General features: G+C 41.6%; 1 protein-coding gene across 2 annotated transcripts; it reads left to right on the top strand.

Moving 5' to 3' along the window:
- The first annotated feature begins 810 nt into the window (after window positions 1-810).
- Window positions 811-27743, top strand: SERPINB5 (serpin family B member 5). Of its 2 annotated transcripts, none has more exons than XM_064378959.1 (7): window positions 811-898; window positions 7985-8159; window positions 10477-10614; window positions 13089-13206; window positions 17288-17430; window positions 23079-23246; window positions 25974-27743. In XM_064378959.1, the coding sequence occupies exons 2-7, from the start codon at window positions 7992-7994 to the stop codon at window positions 26364-26366; spliced, it is 1128 nt and encodes a 375-aa protein (XP_064235029.1). In that variant the 5' UTR covers window positions 811-898; window positions 7985-7991; the 3' UTR covers window positions 26367-27743. The 2 variants fall into 2 exon arrangements, with proteins under 2 accessions (XP_064235029.1, XP_021527699.2); XM_021672024.2 differs by lacking the exon at window positions 811-898 and adding an exon at window positions 1062-1135.
- Window positions 27744-27889: the final 146 nt, after the last annotated feature.

Below are 27889 nucleotides of genomic sequence, written 5' to 3'. Positions count from 1 at the left end.
TCTCCCATCTCAGCTTCCCAAGTAACTGGGACCACAGGCACGCACCACCACGCTGGGCTATTGTTTTGCATTTTTTGTAGAGATGAAGTCTCACCATGTTGTCCAGGTTGGTCTCAAACTCCTGAACTCAAGCGATCTTCCCACCTTGGCCTCCCAAAATGCTGAGATTATAGGCGCGAGCCACTGCTCCATGCCTAAGTAATCCTAATCACAGGATTTTAAAAAGAAACTTCCTGTGCCACCCAATTAAACAATATCTCCTGTCAATTTGGCAGTAAATATTTTGCTAATAGTACCTAATTTTTAGGTAGGCACCGTGTGTGTGTGTGTGTGTGTGTGTGTGTGTGTGTATTCCTTGTTTTTTGATCGCCTTTCTATTTAATGGGCAGCTGCCTCTTTTGGCGTCTAGCAGAATGAGCCGCTGCACTTTACACAAAAGGAATGGGGATCAGAGTACTTTTTGTGCCACCAACATGTTTGAGAAATGTGTAGTATTACTATCATCACATACTCCTTTTATTTCATCTAATATTTCACCTTCCGGCCCTGCGTGGGCTAAGAGGATTGCTGCACGCATGTACGTATGTATGCATGTAGCTCACAGACCCTTCCTGCTCGAACATGCTGCAGGCCTTTTGGAAGCTGTGCAGACAACAGCAACTTCAGCCTGAATCATTTCTTTCAATTGTGACAAGCTGCCAAGAGGCTTGAGTAAGAGCGGAGAGCCGCCGAGGCGGGACGGGGCGTAGAGCTGGGCTGGCACAGTGGGCGTGGTGGCGCTGCCCAGGTGAGCCACTACTGCTTCTGCCCAGACACGGTCGCCTCCACATCCAGGTCTTTGTGCTCCTCGCTTGCCTGTTCCTTTTCCACGTGCTTTCCAGGACGACTGTGACTCCAGGTAAGCAAGGTGGGGTCACAGGGCTGGTGACTTCCTTTTCAGGGAAATTCATAAAAATGATTATTTGAGGTGATTTGAGATGGTGAACAAAGTGGATATAATGGGGCTGTTTTCAAGGACGGGCTGTTGGCTTCAGTACTGCCGCCTCTCATCCCTCAGATTGGCAGAATTTCCAGCTCTCAACCCTTTGGACACCAGGAACACCATATAGGGAGTAAAATCACTTAACCATACAAGGTAAGAATATGAAGAAGTCACATGGCTCGGAGGTTTTGGTGGCAGAGGGGTGCAACCGTGATTCACGGAGGGGAAAATACTTCTGAGGACATTTTCAGGCCTACCTTGGAACTCAGGATGTATTTTGCAATGCTAGTTTCAGAAAGGGTGTGGTACCCCCAAACTGGGGAAAGTTGAGAAGCACTGGTGTGTCTGGCTGGCTCTTCTCCCTGGCTGACATCGCAAGGGTGAGGTTTAGACAGATGGACTGCCCTTCTTTTTGTCATTTTTAAGCATCAGATCACTGTTCATCTACTTGCCACCGCATTCTTCTAAGCAGAAATTATTCTCCTTCCAGTTTTCTGGGTTTCAGCATAACTTTAAAGTTACACATTTCAGATGCATATTCTTGGACTCAAATTAGGCTGCTTATAGTTTCTCTCATATGCTGTACACTTTTTTTATGGCTTCATTTAAGCATATCATACTAAAAACCAACATGCCAGGCTAGTCCAGAGACTCATAATCAGATCCTCAGAGCTGCGGGCTCTTAGACATATTTCAGCCCAGCCCCCTGATTCTGTAGATGACGAGCAGAACTCACAAGTGATGTGGTGTCTAAAGTCACATAGCCTGTAAGTAGCACTGCTGACATCGAATCAGACCTTCAAACTTGCAGCTCGGGATGTTTCCACAACACCATGGGTTCTGTTACCATCTTTTTCATCCCCTACATCTCCCAGGAGGTTTTCAATCATGGGTTCCAAACCTCAGTCCCTGCCAGTTAGTGTAAGGTTTGATGAGTTCCTTCATGGGTGGAGATGAAGCCTGTCTGAGGAAAGGCTTCCCCAAAGGAAGTGAGTCAGCAGGTTTATATCTTTGCTTCCTAACGCCTTGAATTGTGCTGTTTCAACCCCTCTGGGTTGTGGATTGACTTTGGGGCTATGCAGAGTCAGCGATTTGGGCCATTCTGGTGTGGCAGAGTCCAGCTTTAAGTTTACTGTTTGGCAACAGTGGGCTGGGTCAGTGGTCAAGGTCAGGCTTCTAAAGAGACAGAAGCAGCTGTGATGCTTCAGAACAAAGCAGACCGCTCCCCCCTCCTCCGCACTCCCCGACATGGGAAATGAAAGCAATCACTCTCATTACTAATAGCTGCATTGTACTTTCTTGCCCACAAAGCACTTTTCAGATATATTGATTCACTTTATCACTTTGTTTAGTCCTGATATTCTTTCACATTGCAGAAAATATCCTATTTTCTTAAATACAAAATAACCTATTTTCTTAATCTGGCACATCTTTTGCTTCTCACAGACGTAGAATGTGGACAACAAAGGTTGTCTTTTTTAGCATTCCATTATTGATATTATAATAGGCAAGTTTTCTCATGGCATTGCCTAAGGACCGGTTATACCAAATACTTGAAAGATGTTCTCACCACGTCTCTCCATCTTGAAAACTAGGCAGGCTAGTCTAAATGGTATCTATAATACTTTGATACAGTAAAAAGGTAGTTTTTTTTTCTTTTTTCTTTTTCTTTTTTTGAGATGCAGTCTTGCTCTGTCACCAGACTGGAGTGCAGTGGCACGATTTCGGCTCACTGCAACCTCAGCCTCCTGGTTCAGGTAATTTTCCTGCCTCAGTCTCCCAAGTAGCTGGGATGACAGGTGCATGCCACCATATCTGGCTAATTTCTGTATTTTTAGTAGATGCGGGATTTTGCCATGTAGACGAGGCTGGTCTTGAACTCCTGACCTCAAGTGATCCACATGCCTCCGCCTCCCAAAGTGCTGGGATTACAGGCATGTGCCACCATGTCCAGCCAAAAGTTAGTTTTTAAGGGATGAGAAAACTATGCCCATAGCTCTGTTTACACCTGCACACACGTAATGTGTGCTTGAAGAGTGTGGCTGATGGTCTATAAGTAAAATGAATTTATATTGTTCAAATCAGGATATGTTTGAGAGTAAATGGGGCACTGTAATTAATGTCAAGACAACAGACATAAACCAGGACCGTCCCAGGCAAAGTGGGATATATAGTAATCCTATCCACAGGGCTTTTGTTCTCACCCTAATGGTCTAAACACAAAAAAATCTGAGGATCATTGGCTCCGACACATTAAAGCTAGGAAATCTTTGTACAAAAGCCAGTGATAAGCTATAAGTCTAGAGAAGTGAGCACACCCCTTATCCCCAGCACAGTACATGTGTCTCCATTCATTTGGGGCCACTTGCAGTCTCTGAATTGAGTCAGTTCTCCCTGTCCCGCATGTTTGCAAGGCTAACTCCTACTTATCCTGTAGGACCTACCTTTAGTGTGACTTACTTAGTTGTCACTGTCTCTGAGATGTCATTGAGGTTTCTAGTATGGGGGCTCTGTCACTGCTGGGGATTCCATAGTGACTTGTGTACTCATCAAAACACAACATTCATCATGCCACTAGCCGACAGCTGCTTGGAGGCAGGGGCCATGTCGAGTTCACCTTTGTTTTCTTAATGCCTACCTCAGGGACTGACACACAGTGGGTGCTCAGTTAATACTTATTAGATGAAAGCAAGATCATACTAAGAGTTTACAATGTAAGTGGCAGAAAGGGAGCTTTCTTCAAGGAGAAAAATCAGGGAAAAAGTTTTGTGTTGATTAAACAAACCATTGCAGGATATGTTGATCTCTTCAAAGGGAGATTTCAGGACGTGCAGGATTTTTGGAACTCAAGAGACTTCTGAGAACAAATGCCAGCAAAGATGCAATTAACAAGGTTTGCCAGGACTCACTCAAAGGGAAGGTTAAGAAAGCAAGTGATAAGGTGTGGCGGGGAAGTGCCAGGCTGGGAGCTAGAAGCAGTGGATTCCAGGTCTGGTTTTGCCACTCTCGCTCCCCGTGGGTGGCCTGGGAGACTCTTTGTTTTTGTCTGCCTCACTTTCCTCATCTGTAAAGTGAAGAAGTGTAGCCACCCTAGATCCTCCCCAAGATCTTGTCCCACTTTCAAGGTGTATAATTTGGCACAGATTGCGAAAGCAAGCTGCTTGGAAATAAGTTCTTAAAACTGCATTTGTATTACTACTTAAACTTCTATCTTGTTTTTCTATGGCTAAAATAAAGTTCCTTTTAAACTTTTAGGTGCCTGAAAGGTGTAATGTTTTCTACATTGCACCTATAAATGAAGTTCTCCTTGTTAAAATAGTTACAGGGTTTTCACAGAAATGGAAGAAGACACTTGTAACAAGGCCATAAAATGGAAAAAAAAATTGTAGCAATTTTAGCACTTTCAACGGAAGTCATTAGGCACATAAATTTACTATCTAGGAATTGCTAATCTCTACTCTTGTACTTATTAATTTTTATAGCATTTGATCATGCAGAATGGTCTGTGTAGGAATGGTATTGTTTCCTGGGCACGGATTGCTAACATTGCTGAGGTTTGTTTAAATGTTTTGTCTTGTAACACAGTCATGTGGCAATTGTGGCCAAAGTCATCTTTTGAGCTACCTCAGACCAGATCAACTTTACAGTGTTTTTAGGTCACTTGGGACTAATCACAGAGCAACTGATCAGATTTACCCTGCACTATTTGATTACTTAGTGGGTGATTTTTTTTTTTTTTTTTTTTTTTTTTTACCACTACAACCATTTCCTTGTACAGACCTTTTCTGATTCCTTTGGCCAGCATCAAACAATGCTGTTGTGTCTGGGACCCCAGATACTAAGGGCTGTATGACCTTCCCAGAGGAGAATTTTCTGAGAAAGGAGCCAATCAGCATAGGAACAGGAAGGCAGATCTCTTTGCGTTCATGCACTGAAGACTAGCATGCAAAGGAAGGGACTCACTCAAAGGGAAGGTTTGCCAGTGGCGAGAGAAAGCCTCTGAGATGTTAGGATGTCAGGTGTGCACCGATTTACATCTCTAACAGGGACCTGAATCTAAGCCTTGAATTGCAACACAGCATTAATTGTATTGTGTAATTAACTACATTAAAAGCCACAATGATCTTGTATCCACAGTCATTTAGACTAAATGTAATTCAAAATGTTATGACGAGTGAATGAATAATGCTTTAGTTGAATAAAATGGTAAAATGAACATCTCCTTATCTTTTCATCCACTTTTAAGATCCATTTGTAGGCATATGCAGCCAAACTCCCTCAGCAGATTAATGTAAGATCTTAAATACCATTTTTCTATACAAAGGAAATCACTAAAAGTATAATTTGTCATCAACTACGCAAAATTATTCTAGTGTCTCGGAGGATAATAAATACATGCTGGGAGGAACTATTAGTGTTTGTTAAAGCACAGTTTGTGTATTTCATATTATTATCAATGTGATTAGGTCTCAACTTTTGGACGCGTTAGAAGCTTGCAGGAATCTGGGCTTAGGCTTCTCTATTTGATGAAGAAATGACTCATTTCACGTACATGTTGAGTTTTACTTGTAGATGAACTTGGCATTATTAGTATGAATTTAGTACAGAAGGAAGCCAGAGTTCCTATTCTGAAAGTCTGTCCACAGATTCCCCAAATCTTTTGTGAAGAGTTTCCTTATATTTTCCCAGTGGCAGGCACACTGGTTGAAACACTCCACAGGCTTTCTTTTTTGCCTCCGTCTACTCTGCTGACCTCAGTATATGCCTAATGCCAGTCACCTTTCCCTGGGGTGTGATGTCATCTGTTGGCCCTTGCCGCTGCCCTGGAGGGAGAAGGAGTAAGGTTGCGGGCTTTAGAAAAAAGTAAGGGGTCCACTTGACTTCAGGGGGCCTTATGGTATCTTTGCAATGGGAACACTGGCCTGAGTGCATGGCTGTATTTATCAGGGACGTATGGAGAAGGAGGAAGCCCATGGAGATGACCAGTGAGCATGAACAGAGTCAACAAAACATTTTTTTGGATAATGAACTCGCTTTTTCAGACCCTGAGAAATAGTATAATCGATGTAAGTTCATCCTACACACAAGCCATATATCCCATAAAAGGGAGAATTTTGAAGAAATATTTAAAAACCAGGAGTCCTCTCCTCCATCTTATTCTTACATCTTTGCATTTTGAATTTGTGTCCAGGTATAAGGTGCAAATTGTGATCCTATCCATCATGCCTTTGACTCTTGACACGTTTGGTCCTAGCCAAAGGATGCCCTCTATCTTAAGCAGTGGAGCTTCCTTTCTGAGGCCAGGGTGCATGTCCTCCCTGAAGACCTTCAATGTCACGTTCAGCCCTTGTCTGTGTGCATGTGCCTCATGCTTTGGGGGGACACTTCAAGTTTAATCCCTGTACTGCTCATGCAGGGGTAGTAATATCAATTGATTTCCTAAATAGGTAGATAGACCTTTATTAGAACAGTGAAACTTTTTCAATCTGAGGACCCCTTCATACCCTTAAAAATTACTGAGGACCCCGAAGAGCTGTTTCTTTTAAAAAAATGTAGATTATATCTATCATTATTTACCAAACTAGAAATTAAAACCAGAAACATTTTGAAATGTTCACTTACTAATTTATTAAAACAATATAACCATTAAATACTACTATAATATATATATTTTTAAAAACCATTTTCTAAAGTAAAAATACATAGGAAGAGTGATATTGTTTTTCATTTTTGAAAATCTCCTTAATATTTGACTTAATAGAAGGCATGTCATATAGCCTCTGGAAAACTCCACTGTTTATTTGTGGTTGAGAATGATAATGTCTTAGTATTATTACGAGAAGAGTCTTAACCTCATGGACCTGCTGAAAGGGTGTTAGGGACTGCCAAGAGTCAAGACACAACACATTGGGAATTGTTGCATTAGAATTAAAGAGCTCCGACATGTGACAGGATGCCTACTCGCTACTATATCCACTTTACCAGGCTACATATTTTGAAGCTGTTCTCTCTTTTAACTCCCATATTATTTATTACACCACTCACATATCCTAGGAAGCTCTGTATTCTAGTTATTTGTCTACATATCTGCCCAAAGAGACTACCAGCTCAAAGAAGCAGGAGCGCCACTGCTCATTGTAACACTCTGGGTAGTGTCTTACACATAGATGTGTATTATTAACATAAACAGTAACTGCTGCTGTTTATTCAGCATTGTTATGTGCTGGGTGTCCGGAAAAGGCATGACTTACTCTAAGGGTTTTTTAGTGCTTCTATCGCAAAGCACCACAAACCAGGCAGCTTAAAGCAACAGAAGTTTATCATTCCACAGGTTTAGTGGCCAGCACTTTGAAATGAAGATGTGGGCAGGGTCATGCTGTCTCTGGAGGCTCCATGACTTTCTCTTGGTTTCTGGTGTTGCCAGCAGTTCTTAGCATTCTTTGGCTCGTAGAAGCATCCCACCAATCTCTGCCTCCACTGCCATATGGCATGTCCCTCACACAGGTGAAGACATTTGTGTCTTCACATCTTCCCTTGTGTATGTCGGTTTCTGTGTCTCTTCTCTTAATCCTTTAAGGACACCAGTCATACTGGATTAGGGCCTACCTAACTCCAATGTGACTTCATCTTAACTAATTACATATTAGTTAAGGAACAGGAAATACCCTTTTTCCACATAAGGTCACATTCACAGGTAATGGGGATTAGGACTTAACGTATCTTTTGGGGGGACACAATTCAACCCATGACACTTAGTAAATATTAGATTGAACCATGCAAAACTGCTGCAATTTGACAGCTTTTGCTTTATAAAAATTTTAACTTTTGCTTAGAAATTTCTTCACAACTAATCTTACTTTTGAATTTACAGAAAGTTCCTTGTTTCTTCTGTCGGAGATCATTACTTTGTTTAAGTAGAATTCTTACTGTGTTGGCAGAATGCAGTTGAGAAGACTTCAGAGATGCCTTAGGAATTAACCTCTCCCTTGTCCTTGCTTCCAGGCCCACAATGGATGCCCTGCAACTGGCAAATTCGGCTTTTGCTGTTGATATGTTCAAGCAATTATGTGAAAAGGAGCCAGTGGGCAATGTCCTCTTCTCTCCAATCTGTCTCTCCACCTCTCTGTCACTTGCTCAAGTGGGTGCTAAAGGTGACACTGCAAATGAAATTGGAAAGGTAAGCAAGCCCCAAACCTTGTTTCTACTTTAAGTGGGAATAGAGTTATTAGGACCCATAGGCAGTTCCTAGGGAGAAAAGGAATGGAGACTTTGTGGTCAGAATTGGTCAAGATTCAGAGCTCTGCCATTCCAGGACTCTCTCTCTTTTTTTTTTTTTTTTTTTTTTTTTTGAGACAGAGTCCCACTCTGTTGCCCAGGCTGGAGTGCAGTGGTGCAATCTTGTCTCACTGCAACCTCCAGGTTCAAGCGACTGTTGTGCCTCAGACTTCCAAGTACTACAGACGTGTGCCACTATGCCTGACTAATTTTTGTATTTTTATTAGAGACAGGGTTTCACCATGTGGCCAGGCTGGTCTCGAACTCCTGACCTCAGGTGATCCTCCTGCCTCAGCCTCCCAAAGTGCTGAGATTACAGGCATCTTAATCTATTTTTACATGTGAAAACTCACTTGTAGGTCCTGCAACTCGCGTTTGGGACAGGCACCAGGCTGTGATGGAGAACCTGGAGATCTGCTGGGTGCTCACAGGTTTTTCATTTTGACTTATGATATTTTTAATCTACAGTGAGTATATTGAGATGTAACCTCATCAGAAATCAAAGAGCATCGTTTTAGGGTTTCTTTCTGGCTATGGTTGATTATCTAGCTTTGCAAAATTGCTAGACCTTCACATGAGATGATTTTCCTGATTGTTCAAGTCCTCATGTACTTTTAGATAATAGATGAATGTTCTTCTAATTCTATTTTTTATTCTTATACTAATCATTCTAGGCTCAATGGAATTTTTTTCCCATTAGCTCATAAGCATTTAAAAAGGGAACACCTTCTTGTATTCATAAGTGCCTAGAAAGTATGGCCCATAAGAGTTATTTAGGTCAGGATGAAGAATTTACACTTGGGACTTGAAGCAGCTTCACTCTTGGGAAGAGGAGATGTATCTTCTCATTGATCCTCATCTCTGAACTGCGCAACTCCGTTATCCCTACCCCATCTCCCATTCCTCATTTCTCATCTACTATTAGAGAAGGGCCAGAAAAAGAAAAGAGAACTTCCTGATAGTGGGTCTGTTCCTCAAGATCTTCTCACTACGTGCAATTGGTTCTCTGGCAATACTTAACTGGGCCCTTTAATTTTCTGGTCTCCTTCATCCATCTTTAGGCATGAGAGTTATGCACTGCCTGGGACCAGCCCATTTGACCCTGCAATGCTGAGGCTATGTGATTCACTGGCACAATGTGCCAGTTTGGTGTTGTTCATTATCTGAGTTGTGGAATCAGGGCATGGCCATTATGAGTTATGGAGTGAGAAGGGTATAATCTTATGCTGACATTACATGTTGTGGTGCTTCAAGGCAGAAAAGATACTGGACTATTGGTTGGAACAAAAAAAAAAGGTAGGAAAAAAATACAGTGATTTAAGCCTTCCAAATGATAGTATTCTGGTTTTAAATGGCTTACAATATTATTACAAGAATAATAATTAACAGTTTGAATATGTATAATATTTTAGGTATTTTACATGTAAGTAATCCTCATAACTCAGGAAAGCAAGTATTCTCAGCCCATTTTACAGAGAGGAAAGGAGGCTCTGAAGAGTTGCAGAAGATTACATTTCTAGTAGGTGAAGGCTGGGATTCAGAGCCAGGGCAGTCTGACTCCAGCCCACCCAGGGCAGCCCACCATTTATTGTAGCTGCCCGTCAGAAATGACACATCTGTTTGCCTGGCAGTTGCTAAAACACCTAGAGGAACTAGACAAACTCTGCCTAGAGGTATCTCTGTCCAGAAATCTGATTCCTGCCTGATGATGGTCTCTCTTGGTATTAATCTCTCTCTTCTGGTCTCTAAATTGGATAGAAAGTATAATCCAGCTTCATCATTCTCCAAGTTTGGAAAAATCCCTCTGTGTGAGTATTAAGGGCATCACTTTGAAGAAAGGACAAATGTTCTCGATAGTTGATTAGGAAGAGTACCTTTATGGTAGTGTTTCTCAACAAGGACAATTTGTCTTCCCCTTCCCACTCTGGGGCCATCTGGCAATGCCTGGAGACGTTTTGGGTTTTCTTAAATAGGGGGGAATGCCACTGGCATCTAGTAGGTCAGGGATGCTGCTAAGCATCCTGCAGCACCCAGGGCAGCCCCACAAAGACTCATCCACCCTGAATGTCAATAGCACTGAGGTTAAGGAGCCTTGTTTTATGGGAACTGGGTAGGAAGCTTCTATATTTCCAACGATGTTGGTCATTATCATGTGTCCACTTCAGTGCAGCACCATTCAGAGGCAACAGTTTTTGGGTAATGGATTTTTCTCTTAACAGGTTCTTCATTTTGAAAATGTCAAAGATGTGCCCTTTGGATTTCAAACAGTAACATCGGATGTAAACAAACTTAGTTCCTTTTACTCACTGAAACTAATCAAGCGGCTCTACGTAGACAAATCTCTGAATCTTTCTACAGTAAGTTGTTCAAAGCAAGTAGCAAGACTTAACTTTTTACAAGGAGTGGCATTTTCATGCTGTTAGAACTACAACTTTTTTTTTTCAGTGAAATTCATTTCTAGGATGTCCACTTATGATTTGAGGCTTCTTAAATAAATCCTGGTGGAGAGGTTGAGTATAGTGGGAATCAATTGCAGTCATGTCTTCTAACTCAAAATATAGAGAAGCTTATGGGATTTCCTTTTTCCTCTCAAACAAATCTTACTCTTTGTTTTAGCTTCCTCTGAGAGAATGGAGGACAGAGTAATTAACTCTCTAATAAATGTAGCTCCATAGACGAGGAGTGTAAGACAGCTCATGATTTAACCTTTTTCTCCTTAAACAGCAGGGCATATAAGCTGGGACAATGTTTTTAGCTCTCCACTTCATTTATTATGCATACAATGTTCTTCTGATGTTTCTCAAAATCAATAAGAAAAATAATAACTATGAATTCACAATTTTCATCAGTCACAAATTAGTTTTGTTTGCTGGGCTGGTCAGGTAGGGATCTCCACAGGCAGCTCTGGTAATATTTTAAAAATCTGTATTTGAAACACAGATAATATTCTAGACTACATGAACGTTCTCTCTGCACTTCAGTAACATACAGTTAATTTAGTTCCTGTCTGGATGGTCAGAATTTCAAGCTTTCCAAATCTAAAAGCTAGACTACCAGCTTTTGAATATTTTACCATTATTTTGAACTTTCTGCAGTAAATATTTGTTTCTGTGGTTAAGATCTTTTGAGGACGTGGGTTACTAGATATTGTAAATATATTTTTTGTGGCTTAAAGATACATATACACAAGTATTTTTATTCCAAAAATTACTTGGAGAATTAAAAAAAAAACAAACACCTGAGCTGTGAGTTGAAGCCTGAGCATACAAAATTTCTAGAAGCTCCCTAAATGATCATTAAGGAGACAGTAACACATTTTTGTTGCTGGCAGTGAGGACAATGGAGGCCCTCCTTCATCTGGCTGAGGCTTTCTACTGTTTTTAGGTGAGATTGGTTCTCTCAGTCAGTGGTGACAGTCAGTCCCAAGGTTGATTTGCAATTGACTGAAGCTAAGTTAATTGGCTAAGGCTGTAGCTGCTCTGAGGAAATTCAAGGAGCCCTGTGCTTGGAGTGAACTGACATGACATTGAATCAAGTTATATTTAGTTTGGTTGAACTTCCATGCAACATCTGGAATTATCTTAATCAGAATGGGAATTGTAAAGTTTTTTTTTTTTTTTTTTTGAGTTAGAATCTTGCTCTGTTGCCCAGTCTGGGGTGCAGTGGCATGGTCTTGGCTCACTGCATAAAAGACTGCTTTCCATTGCTCCTGCTAGGTGCACAGCATCAGTATATTTACTAATTAAAGGTCCAAACAAGTGTGGTCTGTGGAGGATCTCCTGCATCAGAACTACCTGGGAGTTAAAAGGGCAAATTCTTGAGGCCTTTTTAACACCCAGGTAGTTCTGATTGAATCAAGATGGAAATGGGATTTAGGGTTGCACATTTTAAATAAGCGTTGGAGTAAGAACCCCTGCTATGTTCTCTACAGCATTGCATTTGCAACCTTAATTTGCAGATGGCATACCTGGAAATTTTGTTAAAATGCACGTTCTGTCAGTACGTCTGGAGTGGGGTATGAGATTCTTCATTTCTAACAAGGTCTCAGGTGATGCTATATGCCACTTTGGACCACAGTTTGAGTAGCAAGGGTCTACAGAATATTTATTTAGTTTAGTTTAGCAAGGACAAGAGTTTTCTGCTCATTCTCTTTTCTTTACATTTCCTATATTCTTTTTTTTTTTTTTTTTTTTTGAGACAGAGTTTCGCTCTTGTTACCCAGGCTGGAGTGCAATGGCGCGATCTCGGCTCACCGCAACCTCCGCCTCCTGGGTTCAGGCAATTCTCCTGCCTCAGCCTCCTGAGTAGCTGGGATTACAGGCGCGCGCCACCATGCCCAGCTAATTTTTTGTATCTTTAGTAGAGACGGGGTTTCACCATGTTGACCAGGATGGTCTCCATCTCTCGACCTCGTGATCCACCCGCCTCGGCCTCCCAAAGTGCTGGGATTACAGTCGTGAGCCACCGCGCCCGGCCCCCTATATTCTAATACATATGTATCTGTATACATACAACATTTTAATATTTCTGAAATTAGAACCTGTAAGATAATTGGGTATATTTAACGTAGTGTTTCTTTTGTTTTTCCCAAAGCTGATATTAAATTGATACATGCATTTAATAATTGAAATTGTCTTATAATTGAAAAAAATGAAACATTCAATACAAAGAAATTCACTGACTTCTACATGAGGTTTCAATTCATATAGTGTTGCAACTTAGAAAGTGTACACATAGCAGTTGATATTTAATAATCCTTTTGTTAGAACAGCATAACAATGTAATAACTTGATTATAGACTTTGTGATTTTATGAACTACATGTTTTTCAGGAGTTCATCAGCTCTACGAAGAGACCCTATGCAAAAGAATTGGAAACTGTTGACTTCAAAGATAAATTGGAAGAAACGAAAGGTCAGATCAACAACTCAATTAAGGATCTCACAGATGGCAAGTACACTTTAATTGTTCTGCTATCACTCACCAAGTAAACAGGGCCTTCCATCTCATAAATGCTTGCTCCAAGCATAAAACAACATCTGGAGGATTCTCTGGATATTTTTACTACACAAGCTAAATTCTTTCCCTTCAAGCTAAGTAAACAACTTGGATTTCTGGGCATGTCTTGCTTCATCTCATCACTTGGAGAAACTGCTGGTGCTTCAGTTTTAGTCTGCTTTCTCTCGCTCTCTGAAGAGCTGCCATAGGCCATAGTGGAGCCCTAGCTGTGACTCTAACAAAGTATGACTTTGGGTAAATCATGTGGCCATTTTTCAGTCTGGAAATGGAGGGACTGGATTATAACTTCATGATCCCTGAGGCCCCTTTCAGCTGACAAATTTTACAAATTTGTTAAGGAAAAAGGGACGTAGGCAACATGCCTATAGGAAAACCAAACCAAAGTGTAGTGTCAGCTTGTCAGCCAGACCAGACCAGACCAGACCAGACCAAACCAAACCAAACTGTAGTGTCACCTTGTCAGCCAAACCACACCAGATCAGACTAAACCAAACCAAACCAAACCAAATCATAGTATCAGCTTGTCAGTCAAACCAGACCAGAGCAGACCAGACCAGACCAAACCAAACCAAACTGTAGTGTCAGCTTGTCAGCCAAACCAAACCAGACCAGACCAGACCAAACCAAACCAAACCAAACCATAGTGTCAGTTTCTTAGCCAAATCAGACCAGACCAGACCAAACCAAACTGTAGTGTCGCCTTGTCAGCCAAACCAAACCAGACCAGACTAAACCAAACCAAACCAAACTGTAGTGTCAGCTTGTCAATCAAACAAAAACAAACCGTAGTGTCAGCTTGTTAGCCAAACCAAACCAGACCAGACCAGACCAGATCAGATCAGACCAGACCAAACCAAACCAGACCAGACCAAACCAAACCAAACCAAACCAAACCAGATAAGACCAAACCAAACCAAATCAAACTGTAGTGTCATCTTGTCAATCAAACCAGACCAAACCGTAGTGTCAGCTTGTTACCGGTGTTGCAGCTCTCCATGCCGGTCGCTCCTCTGACAGCCCCGGCGTCCATGAAGCTCTGAACTGGTTCTTTCTCCGGCTCAGTGCTTTCCCCCAGGTGTCTCCCTTGTCCTTCTCGTACCTCCATTAAATTCCCGGTGAGCTGTCTTCCTTGCTGGAAAAGAATTAGGGTTATGATGATTTTGAGAGCAAATCAGTGACTATACTCCCTTCCAGTGGATATATTTATAACGGCATCGGGAGGGATCTGGTGGGAGGCTGAATCTAGTCCTGAAAGAATGAAGCCTAATCAGTCACTGCTGTCTAGGGAGGATTACACTTCCGGGGCAAGGGAGACCCACTTCCTGTGAGAATGACTACCTCCCCCAGCTGCTCTCCCTCTGTACTGAGGAAGTTCTAACAGGACAGTAAGTGCAGGGTGAGAACATGGAAAGAATAGGGACTCTGGAGTCATTCAGGATCTAGGTTCAAATCCAGACACTGGTACTTACTGATATTTGGACACAAAGCTTTAATTTACTGAACTGTAAAATGGGGCACATGTTACCTGATTTCATTTTTAAATTGTATTATATTGTATTTTATTTCAGTAGGCTTTGGGGAACAGGTGGTTTTTGATTCCATGGATAAGCTCATTAGTGGTTATTCCTGAGATTTTGATGTACTCATCACCCAAGCAGTGTACACTGTATGCAATGTGTAGTCTTCTATCCCTCACCCCTTTCCACTCTTCCCCCACCCCACAAAGTCCATTATTTCATTATTATGCCTTTGCATCCTCATAGCTTAGCTTGCACTTATAAGTGAGAACATATGATGTTTGGTTTTCCATTCCTAAGTTACTCCACTTAGAATAATGGTCTTCAGGCCGGATGTGGTGGCTCATGCTTGTAATTCCGACACTTTGGGATGCTGAGGCAGGTGGATCACCTGAGGTCAGGAGTTCAAGACCAGCCTGGCCAACATGCTGAAACCACGTCTCTACTGCAAATGCAAAAATTAGCCAGGCATGATGGCATGCACCTGTAGTCCCAGCTACTTGGGAGGCTGAGGCAGGATAATAGCTTGAACCCAGAAGGCAGAGGTTGCAGTGAGCCAAGATCTCACCATTGTACTCCAGCCTGGGTGACTAGAGGGAAACCATGTCTCCAAAACAAACAAACAAAAAAGAAAAATGATCTTCAGCTCCATCCAAGTTACTGTGAATGCCTTTATTTATTTATTTAAGACGAAATGTTGCTCTGTCACCCAGGCTGGAGTGCAGCGGTGCTGTCTTGGCTCACTGCAACCTTCACCTCCAGAGTTCAAAGGATTCTCCTGTCTCAGCCTCCCGAGTAGCTAGGACTACAGGCACCATGCCCAGCTAATTTTTGTATTTTTAGTAGAGATGGGGTTTAACCACGTTGGCCAGGCTAGTCTCAAACTTCTGACCTCAGGTGATCCACCCGCCTCAGCCTCCCAGAGTGCTGGGATTACAGGTGTAAGCCATCGTGTCCAGCCATGAAAAGACTTCAGAATTTGAAATAGGAGGCTCAGGATTGAAGTTGAAGCTCTGGCGTTTACTGCTCCCACACTTCTTTGTTCTTCAGGTTTCTTCGATAACACTAGTATGTATTCAACATATTATATAGTGTTGGCAGCAGTTACATAATTTGCATGGGCCAGGGCAAAAGTAAAAATGCAGGGCCTGGCCTCTTGTTTAAACATTTATTAAGAATTTTAAGATGGTGATAGCTGAACATTAAACCAAATGCAGAGCCCTTCACACAGGGGTTACAAGCCTGTGAAGTGGGCCCTGAGCATTGGTCTGAAAATTGGTGAAGATTAGGTGAATGAAAATCCTTTATAAAAAAAAACCTGTGGGCTATTCAAATGTGAGGAGTTCTTTTTATTAAGGGGTCACTCCCCTTGAACTGTTTTGGCTGTTGGGATTTGAGCTTTATAATATTTGCAGTTGTGATTGAGCCCCGCGGTGATTACAGTTGACCTTGAGGCAACCAGCTTGCCTGCAAGGTGTGCAATTGAGAGAGAGGATGGAGAGCTGTGGGGTGAAGGGGAGAACCTTCTGACATGCTTTCTAGCTGAGGAAACTAGAACAGCTCTTCTGAGCCTCAGTTTACTGCACTGTAAAATGGAGATAATGATCTTTGCCTTATAGGACCATTGTGAACAGAGTGAGATAATATATGTGAAATTCTGGAGGAAAGAAAGTGATTACGCATTTTCATTCAAGAGCACAGGCTTTGGAGTCAGAAGGACCTGGCTTTGACAGGCGAGGATACTAACCACTATACTAACGAGGAGCCATAAGACCTGGCTTTGAATCCTGAATCCACCCTCATTTATATATCATCCTGGGAAAGTGACTTAACATCACTGAGTCTCAACTTCCTCACTTATAAACTAGGAAGAAATATATCATGTGTATTAAATAACTTGTATACTGCCTGACACATCATAGGCATTCAGAATCCTTTCTTTTTTATTTTATTTTTTGAGATGGAGTTTCGCTCTTGTTGCCCAGGCTGGAGTGCAATGGCATAATCTCAGCTCACTGCAACCTCCAACTCCTGGGTTCAAGCGATTCTCCGGTCTCAACCTTCTGACTAGCTGAAATTACAGGTGCATGCCACATTTGGCTAATTTTTGTATTTTTAGTACAAGCGGGGTTTCATCATATTGGTCAGGCTGGTCTCGAACTCCTGACCTCAAATGATCTTCCTGCCTTGGCCTTCCAAAGTGCTGGGATTACAAGCATGAGCCACTGTGCCCAGCCATTTTCCGTCTTTTTTTCTTCCTTTCTTCTTCCTTTTTCTCCACACTCCTTCATTCTCTCTTGACATTTTTGGGAGATCTGGTTGCATCAAGGTAGAAGAAGAGAAAATAATCCTTCTGAAATCTGATGGTTGGAACTACCAGGCCTTACACAGTGTGACTCCATGAAGTGGTAAATACTCAGCAAATATGCATGTGAATCCCAGATGTAGTTTGGAAGAATAATTCTGCTCTTTATGTTTTCCTAAAATTGTTGCAGGCCACTTTGAGAACATTTTAGCTGACAATAGTGCGAGCGATCAGACCAAAATCCTTATGGTGAATGCCGCCTACTTTGTTGGAAAGTGGATGAAGAAATTTCCTGAATCAGAAACCAAAGAATGTCCTTTCAGAGTCAACAAGGTATGTGGGGCAGCATGTAGCAGTCAAAGGAGCCCAATGATAGAAGTGAAAAATAATAGGGACAGAGGGGGTCATAAATCCATGCCAGTGAGGAACCTGAGGGCACGGTAGGCAAAGTGCCTTTCCCGAGATGAACAGCTGGGAGGTAAGTGGTACAAAAAGAGCCGAAATCCAGAAGGCCTCCTGTTTCCATAATGTCTTCAAGGATCTGAGCTGAGTGAATCTTTATAGATCTTGTGACCCAGTGAGTAAAGCTAAGTTTCTGGCTGAAAAATAGCTACAAACTTCTGAGAACTTTAGCAGAAAAAGAAAAGAAAAGACCAAACTCTATTATCGGAGGACTTTGGATTATCATGAAACCTTGACTATTTAGGAATCTTTTTCCTGATTAACTTCCCTAGGATCTCATTTTCTTATCTGTTGATAGTGAAGTATATGGTCCTGGGATTTTAATTTATAATTTATAAGATGCTTTGATGGCTGAGCATGGTGGCTCATGCCTATAATCCCAGCACTTTGGGAGACTGAAGTGGGCAGATCACTTGAGGTCAGGAGTTGGAGACCAGCTTAGTCAACATGGTGAAAGCCTGTCTCTACTAAAAATACAAAAATTAGCTGGGTATAGTGGCGGGTGCCTGTAATCCCAGCTATTGGGAGGCTGAGGCAGAAGAATTGCTTGATCCTGGGAGGCAGAGGTTGCAGTGAGCTGAGATCGCACCAGTGCACTCCAGCTTGAGCAACAAGAGTGAAATTCCATCTCAAAAAAAAAAAAAATAGATGATTTGAAGCACTTGTTGACTGTGAAAAAAACAAAGAATAGCTTACTCATCAGCATCACTGGGAGTCATTATGGGAAGAATTAAGGGCCTGTTTTGCAGGCCAATCTCATTGATACTATTGAAGTAAATATGTTAAAAATAATTACTAAAAGTGGGTAAAGTACCTATTTTGTAAATGAGACCAAGGAACTGAGACTAGAAATTTGAACCATTTCATTAGAAAACCTAGGAAAATCCAGAGATCTATATGATGATGTGATGTGGTCTCCTTGGCTGGGATCTGACTTGTATTAGACTGGAATCAGCACTTTAGTTAGTACAGTACTTGAAGGTAGCTTAGTTACTACCTTGTAGCTCCTATGCATCAGTTCTAGTTTTCATATTTCTCCCAGTACTTAGAGTACCTAGCATCAATATCTTGTTTTTGCCAAATATAGTAGCACCTTCTTAATGCTAACATCCATGAGGAAAGCTCTGAAAGATATAATCTATACCTGGGTTAGCTGGATGGCTTCCATTACTCTTTCTTTGTTCTCGTGGAATTTTTATTCATACTCTCCCCTGTCCCCTGCCAGAATATGCTTTCCACAGTGAAATCTAACTGTTTACTTACATAGATCCCCTAGTAGTGCATGGGATTTTTAAGGTAGGGACAATGCTTTATTCACCTCAGTGTCTACAATTTCTGGCCAAGTGCCTAACACATCAGTAGGGACTCAGCAAATTTGTTGAATGAATGATCAGTTCCTAAGGGTCAGTTTGTTTAAACAATCAACAGCAGACAGAACCTGAGTGGCCTTTGGGACTACCATGGGTTCCTATGCAAGACCTATTGGGCATTTTCACTGGGAGAAGACAATGAAGATTGTTATTGCTCCTCACTGACTCATAATATCCATGGGTGCTGAGGGGTGGGTAGGAGGTCCTCTTACCTTCCTGAGCTTAGTTTCCCAACTGCAGTGGTCTTCTTAAAGCTGACTGCAGGGACAGGATTGACCCTGCACACAAGAGGTCTGTCTGAGATTCTAGAGACACACAGGTCCTTGAGTTTTAAGCATGGCTTTTAGACCTTCTCAGTGTTGTCTTTTATCTGGAGTGGAAGTGGAACCTGACTTTACCCAGCCTCTACTGTGAGTTTGGGGTTGGGGGGGTGCTGGCCCCACTGGCCCTGATGGCATCCACACAGCATTTGCTGTCATGGAGTGGCCACTCTGGCTTCTTTCATCAGTGATTGGCTCTCTTCCCTGGCAAGGGCTGGCAAAGGGTTCCTAATTCTGTTTATGTGAAATCTGAAACAGGTTGCCAATGGTGCCTCTCATCAAATCCTCAGAGCCAGCCTGGAAGGAACACCATGAAAATGTTGCAGTAGTCGATGAGTAAAATGTAGACTTTTGTGTCAACCACACTAAGGGTCATACTTTCTTCATTAAGAAAGTGTTAATGTGTGTTTTTTGAGAAGGGAGGAAGAATGTGTGTTCTTCCTTTGTTCTTGCTATTAAATCACAAAGCTAGGTTATATAAGATCCTGGAAACTCAGCCTTTATGAACAGAATTAATAAGAGTTTGAAATGTCATTGATCTCTCAGTGTTTCACTTAATAAAGCAATAAAATGGTACTCACAGCTGCATGAAGCTACACCCTTTTTTGAGTGCAGATGCTATTACTTCTCCTTTGTTTTCTTTGAATTGCTTTGTCAGCCCTTGAACTTTTTGAGTGACACTACTAAACCTTTTCTCATGCTGTCTCCAGTAAGGGTTAGACTAAATTGGTGAAGTTATATTATTAAAAGTTTAGCATACTACTTATTCTGATAAAGATGTCTATCCATATATATTTATATTAGTATATATGTCATATTATATTTTCTGGGATGGATAGTCTTTATTTAGTCCTCTTTTCAGAAGATATGTCTCAACATGTGTTTCAGAAAATAAAGTACCCATAGTCAGTGTCGATAAGTGAAATTGATGGCAGTTTTTGGAGGCCACAACTCTATGCACATTCAGAAACTATTAGCAGTCTAACCTGTTGGAGATTTTTAGACAAATTTCTTTAGGAGGAATATATTTTAAGGCAATATCCTCTTTAGGAGAGATAAAGGGAAGAATTATCTGTTAACTTCCAAAGTAGTATGTTTTCCTATAATTCTGTTTCTGGTTACACATAGAGTTGAAGTCTTCCATTATTTATCAACCAAATATTCAGGGAAAACTATAAGCTGGGATAGAAAATAAGACTTAGTTTCTGCCTTGACTGTATTCTCGTTGGGGCGGGAAGTGGAAAGGCAATCACTAGATAATATTTCTAACACTGTGGCAAGTAAAACCGAGATATATACAAAAGTAAGATGAATAAGGTTTATCTCTGCTTGAGAAAGGTATTGGGGAAGGTTCAGCTTATTGTTTGAAGATATCAGATGCGAGTTTACTATAGTGTTATCCTTCCAGGCTTGGCATGAAGCTTGAACTTTCTCCCCAAGGAGACTTAGCTAACAGGCAAATGTCCTGTGGGAGGTATATGTCAAGATAAAAGTTAAACTACATTCCTGTCAGTCTTTTACATCTTAGTGTGAATGCATTTTCCTTCAGGAAATCAGTCCCCTCTAGAGCAGAGACAGGAGGCCAGCTGTTAATAGGGGCAAAGAAAAGAAAAGGCCTGGGCAGTGCTTGGAGATAAAGACCTGAGCGATCAGACCATTCATTGGTTCCCTTTAAGAAGAGTAGGGCATGCAGTGGAGCTCAAAGGGACTTAGAGATTTTTTTTTTTTTTGAGATGGAGTCTTGCTTTGTCATCCAGGCTGAAGTGCAGTGGCACGATCTTGGCTCACTGCAACCTCTGCCTCCTGGGTTCAAGCAATTCTCCTGCCTCAGCCTCCCGAGTAACTAGGATTACAGATGCCCAACACCACACCCAGCTAATTTTTGTATTTCTAGTAGAGATGGGGTTTCACTGTGTTGGAGAGGCTGGTCTTGAACTCCTGACCTTGTGATCCACCTGCCTTGGCCTCCCAAAGTGCTAGGATTACAAGCGTCAGCCACTATGCCTGTCCTAGAGATAATTTTAAAAAGACTTAGAGATAAGTTTAAAAAACATTTTCCTTTTTAAAAATCATGCAATACTCCAAGCATTCAGAAAATGATAGAGAATAATGAAACAAACACCGATATTCCGATCAACCATCTTTGTGCATTTAATATTCTGCCTTACTTATTTCAGATATTTTAAAGAAAAACTATAACAACTGTTGCATTGCTTTGTGTATGTCCCTTCACTGCTCACTTCACTGTCCTGTTCCTCTTTCTCCCACCCCAGTGGTAACCATTATTCTGAATTTACAATTTCTTCATTCTACTGACAAGAGTACTGAGGCCTGGAAAGACTGAGTGATTTGCTCGAGGCCACAGAATCTCACATTTGGGACTAAAAACCAAGGTTCTTATCTTCAATCCAGACTTTGTTCATTAGCTCAGATCCAAGTGGGTGGCAGTACAGCTGGGAGTGGGCGATTCAAACCAAAGAGAGGTCAGAACAAGTACTGTTGTGTTCTGCTATATGCTAGGTTTGTTGCTATTATTGTTCTGTTTTGTTTTGAAACAGAGTCTCACTTTGTTGCCCAGGCTGGAGTGAGTGCAGTGGTGCAGTCTTGGCTCACATTAACTTCCGGCTCCCAGATTCAAGCAATTCTCCTTTCTCAGCCTCCCAAGTAGCTGGGATTACAGGCGTGTGCCATCATGCCTGGCTGATTTTTGTATTTTTTAGTAGAGACAAGGTTTCACCATGTTGGCCAGGCTGGTCTTGAACTCCTGACCTCAAGTGGCCTCCTAAGGTGCAGGATTACAGGCGTGAGACACTGCGCTCAGCCAGTTTTTGAAATTAGGTATTTTATTAGGAAAAGCCATATAAATGGTTGTGTGGGTTTTCAGTAGAATTTACTTTCAAGTCAGCTCCACCAGGAATAGTTTAAAGATCTCATAGGCATCTATAAAGAATAACAGGCTGGGTGTGGTGGCTCACGCCTGTAATCCCAGAACTTTGGGAGGCTGAGGCGGGTGGATCACGAGGTCAAGAGATCGAGACCATCCTGGCCAACATGGTGAAACCCCATCTCTACTAAAAATACAAAAAAATTAGCTGGGCGTGGTGGCACGTGCCTGTAGTCCCAGCTACTCAGGAGGCCGAGGCAGGCCGAGGCAGAAGAATTGCTTGAACCCAGGAGGCGGAGGTTGCAGTGAGCCGAGGTTGTGCCATTGCACTCCAGCCTGGCGACAGAACAAGACTCGGTCTCAAAAAAAAAAAAAAAAAAAGAATAACGAACATTGCCTATATTTTCAGCCATACACTCTTATTTTTAAGGTTTGATCTATGCAAAAACAGCATTATATATAATTCCTGTAATGTGTAACATGTAGATTATAAAGTACATGCATAACTTTTCAAAGGAACACGAACTCTTTACAGGACAGTCTCTGGTTTGGGTGCAGGACAGTTTGGATCTCAGTGAATGATGGATCACAAACCGTAATAATCTGACACTGTGTCAAGAGCAAAATTGTGTATATATATGTACATATATATTTATGTGTTTGCATATACACGTGTGTATATATGTGCATGTGTGTATATATATGGGGTATAAATAGGTGTGTGTATAAATGTATGTGTATGTATATATGTGTGTATATATACGTGTGTATGCATATATATGTGTATGTGTATATGTATATATAGGTGCATGTATATATAGGTTTATGTATATATGTATGTGCATCTGTATGTATACCTGTGGGTATATATATATGTGTGTGTGTGTGTGTATTTTATGCTTGTATAAATTGAAAAGTAAGCAGTCCAAATTTTTCCTTTTACAGACTGACACCAAACCAGTGCAGATGATGAACATGGAGGCCACGTTCTGTATGGGAAACATTGACAGTATCAATTGTAAGATCATAGAGCTTCCTTTTCAAAATAAGCATCTCAGCATGTTCATCCTGCTGCCCAAGGATGTGGAGGACGAGTCCACGGGCTTGGAGAAGGTAAGGAGGAGGCTGGTACTCTTCACAAAGGCGCCCCCTGCCTTGGCAAAGAGTTGCGTGAACAGGACTGTGTGGGCCGTCAGAGCTGGGCCCACAGCCCTCCCTTATCGCCACTGGCTCAGTCACCTCCAACGGCCCATAGTTCTTTCCGGGCCTTTCCTCCTTAATAGTAAAAACAGCCAACATTTATTTGGCAGTTACAGTGTTCTAGGGACTGTGCTGAGTTGCCTACATGCATTATCTCATTTAATTCTTACAGCAGGCTTTTGAGTTAGAGACTCTTACCACACTCTTGTTTACCAGTGAGGGAGCTGAGGCACACAGAGGTCGGTGACTGGACTGTGGTCACATAATCAGTTATCGGTGTGTGCAGGATCAGGATTGGAGCCCATGTAGTTGGAGCCAGGCTCTTAAGTGAAGGCTAGAGTGCCTCCCTCATCTCCCAGGCAGTAAGGCACTACGTTACTATGCATTGCCAGGTCCACTATCATGTGACCTGATATCAAGCATACTCTCTCTTGCTCTTTTTCTTTCTTTCTTTCTTATTTTTCTGAGACGGAGTCTTGCTCTGTCGCCCAGGCTGCAGTGCAATGGTGCGATCTTGGCTCACTGCAACCTCCGCCTCACTGGTCCAAGTGATTCTCCTGCCTCAGCCTCCTGAGTAGCTGGGATTACAGGCATGTGCCACCATACCTGGCTAATTTTGTATTTTTAGTAGAGACGAGGTTTCACCATGTTGGCAGCGACCGATCTGTGTCTGCCTCCCAGCTGCTGGTGGTCGCTGGCAATCTTTGGTGCTCTTTGGCTTGTAGGTGCTTTCCTCCATCTCTACCTTCATCTTCCCGTGGTGTTTTCCTGTGTGTGTGGCTGTCTCTGTGTCCAAATTCCCCTTTTAGAAGGACACCAGTCATTTTGGATCAGGGCCCACCCAAAGACCTCTCGTAACTAATCACATCTGCAACGACCCTATTTCCAAGTCATGTCACATTCCGAGGTATTTCCGCTAGGACTTCAACACATGAATTGGGATGCACAGTTCAACTCATATTCAGTGGGGGAAATTTTTTTCCTTTTAAGTGGTCTTTTTTAGTTTAAATGTATTTTCTCTCTTCATCCCACTCCTGGGGGTAAGTGGACAAGGAATGTACTAGTTGGTTCAAAAACTCGAGTTACTTAGGATAATCTTTTGGTCCTAATAGTTTGTCCAAAATTTGAAACAGTAGCCATTGAAAAGTAATAATAACAGATTAGTAAGAGAATCTAATGGTTCCCTCCTATATTAAAAAACAAACAGGCTGGGCTTGGTGGCTCATGCCTGTAATCCCAGCACTTTGGGAGGCTGAAGTAGGCACATCATTTGAAGTCAGGAGTTTGAGACCAGCCTGACCAACATGGTGAAATCCCGTCTCTACTAAAAATGCCAAAAAATGAGCCAGGCATAGTAGTGCATGCCTGTAGTCCCAGCTACTTGGGAGGCTGAGGCAGGAGAATGGCTTGAACCTGGGAGGTGGAGGTTGCAGTGAGCTGAGATTGTGCCACTGTACTCCAGCCTGGGTGATGGAGTGAGATTCTGTCTCAAAAACAAGCAAACAAAAACACAACCCAGTTTGTGACTTTGGGCATAGCCCAGATTTTTATAGGTTTCACGGGAGTGATGCCAATGCAATATTGCTCCTCAATAGTGAAAGTCAAGGGCTTATCATTCTCGGTTGTACATGTGTTTCTCCTCTAGCCAGGAGGAGATTGGAAGGGTGAGGAACGATTTAAGGCTTGCTCAATGAAAAATTTTATGACTAAGTAATTTTATGCTTCATTGCATTTCTCTCATTTTTTAAACCAGCTAAAATGGATGCATTCACCACGTATGACCTTAGAGAATGGCTCAGAGTTAGTTCAGGTTCCCATAAAAAAATAGTAACTTTAGCTTTAATTTAAATTATTGAATCTGATGCCATTCCTAGAACAGGAATATCATGGATTTCCTCATAGAGAAATTATAATAAGCATTTCAGAAATATGTATAAAAAGCTTTCTAATTTTATATGCATTTCGCTATTGTGTATGCAACATCATAATTCAGGCATTTGTTTCTGTAAATCTACTCTCTAACTTAAGGTCGGGTGTGGTGGCTCACACCTATAATCGCAGCACTTTGGGAGGCCAAGGCTGGCAGATCACTTGAGGGCAGGAGTTTGAGACCAGCTCGATCAACATGATGAAAGTCTGTCTTTACTAAAAATACACACAGACACAAATTAGCTGAATGTGGTGGCATGCACCTGTACCCCAGCTACTTGAGAGACTGAGGCATGAGAATCCCTTGAAGTCAGGAGGCGGAGATTGCAATGAACCAAGATCGAACATTATACTCCAGCCTGGGTGATGGAACAAGACTGTCAAAAAAAACCAAAAAACAAAAAACCAAAAAACCAAAAAAAGAAAAACAAAAAAAGATACTCTCTAAGTTAAAATGAAAAAACAGAGCCCCACCCTCATAAATTTCAGTGCACAGGGAACACTGTTATAGGCTGGAGAGGAGGAGGACACAGCTGGGTGGCTGCTGGGTCACCTAAGAGTCACAGACCAAAAACTTCTGGGCCATATTTGAGGTTCCACCCAGACTGCTTTGAAGCTGGGCTTGTAATAACACTTTATGTTTTTAATCCAGCCAGGTCCTTTACAATTGGAAATAAATAAAAATAAGTTCTTTTCATTTTTGTCCTTCAGATTGAAAAACAACTCAACTCGGAGTCGCTGGCACAGTGGACTAATCCCAGCACCATGGCCAACGCCAAAGTCAAACTCTCCATACCAAAATTTAAGGTGGAAAAGATGATTGATCCCAAGGCTAGTCTGGAACATCTAGGGCTGAAACATATCTTCAGTGAAGATACATCTGATTTCTCTGGAATGTCAGAGACCAAGGGAGTGGCCTTATCAAATGTTATCCACAAAGTGTGCTTAGAAATAACTGAAGATGGTGGGGATTCCATAGAGGTGCCGGGAGCCCGGATCCTGCAGCACAAGGATGAATTGAATGCTGACCATCCCTTTATTTACATCATCAGACACAACAAAACTCGAAACATCATTTTCTTTGGCAAATTCTGTTCTCCTTAAGTGGCATAGCCCATGTAAAGTCCCCCTGACCTTTCTGTGGATGCCAATTTCTGTAATCTCTGCATCCAGAGAGTCATTTTCTAGATACAATAAATTGCTAATGTTGCTGGATCCGGAAGCTGCCAGTACTTGTCATATGTAGGCTTCATACAGATAGACCTTTCTCTTCCAATTCTATCTTTTGTTTCCTTTTTTTTCCCCATTAAAGACAATGACATATGCTTTTAAAGAAAAGGAATCACCTTAGAGGAAATATATTTATTCATTATTTGTCAAATCGTCCAGGTAGTTGGCAGAAATACAATCTTCCACAAAGAAAGTTCCTATAAGGAAGATCTGGGAGCTCTTCTTCCCAGCACTATGCCTTTCTTCTTTGGGATAGAGAATATTCCAGACATTCTCACTTCCCTGAAAGACCGAAGAAACTGTGGTGCATGGGACCCATGAAACTGCCCTGGTTCCAGTGAAACTTGAACACATGCTCAGATTACTATAGCTCCAGAAGCCCTTATGTTAAGCTCCGGCAGGCAGGTGTTTATTCAAATTCTGAATTTTGGGGATTTTAAAAAGATAATATTTTACACACACTATATGTTATGAAACTTCATTGATGGGATCTGGGGCAGCACCCTATAAATCCACACCTTAATATACTGCAACAAAATGTAGAATATTCAGACAAAATAGAGAAATCAAGACTAAGTAGCCCATACGGGGGCAAATTTTGCTGCCAAATAAGTATGTCTCCAACTTACAAAAACACTTTGTTCGCAGAACTTCTCAGATTCTGGGATATTGGATAAGGAATTATAGACCTCTAGTAGCTGAAATGCAAGATCCCAAGGTGAAGTTCAGATCTTATTAAAAATTCACTTTCATTTTTGATAGCTGTCACACCTGGTCATTTGGTTGGCACTAGACTGGTGGCAGGGGCTTCTAACTGACTCACGAGGTTTTGAAATGCACAGGGATTCTCATAATAGCCAATATCAGAATTTGTGTTGAAGGAAATTTTCTCTTTGTCTAATGTGATAGCAGGGAAAGGAGAGGAAACTTCTACCTTTAGAAAATAGAAGTAAAGTGATTAAAGTGCCCACATTACCTTGACACATAGTTTTTCAGTCTACGGGTTTAGTTACTTTAGATGGCAAGCATGTAACTTACATTAATAGGAATTTGTAACGTTGGTTTGGTAAGCTGTCCATGTTACAGGTTCATGGCTTACTTCTCTATAAAAAATATGTATTTACTGAAGATTTTGTGGCATTTCTTCTCCCATCTCTTCCTTGCCATTCATTGTAAATAGATTCTTCTTGTTCTGAGGTTCGATATTGAATTTCTCCTATGCTATTGACAATAAAATATTATTGAATTACATGTCTCGGTTTTTTTGTTTTCCATTAAGTTAGACTTACCATTTTGAAATAGAACCAAGCCATCCATTTACAAAACCATCCCTGTAGGTCTGGCACGGTGGCTTATGCCTGTAATCCCAGCACTTTGGGAGGCCAAGGTGGGCGGAT

The sequence above is a fragment of the Aotus nancymaae genome, unplaced genomic scaffold, assembly GCF_030222135.1.
Source record: "Aotus nancymaae isolate 86718 unplaced genomic scaffold, 86718_ANA_hifiasm-v0.15.2.pri h1tg000020l, whole genome shotgun sequence".
In the NCBI taxonomy this organism is placed as follows: domain Eukaryota; kingdom Metazoa; phylum Chordata; class Mammalia; order Primates; family Aotidae; genus Aotus; species Aotus nancymaae.
Note: the sequence above shows the minus strand (reverse complement) of the source record. Positions and strands in the feature narration are given on the sequence as shown.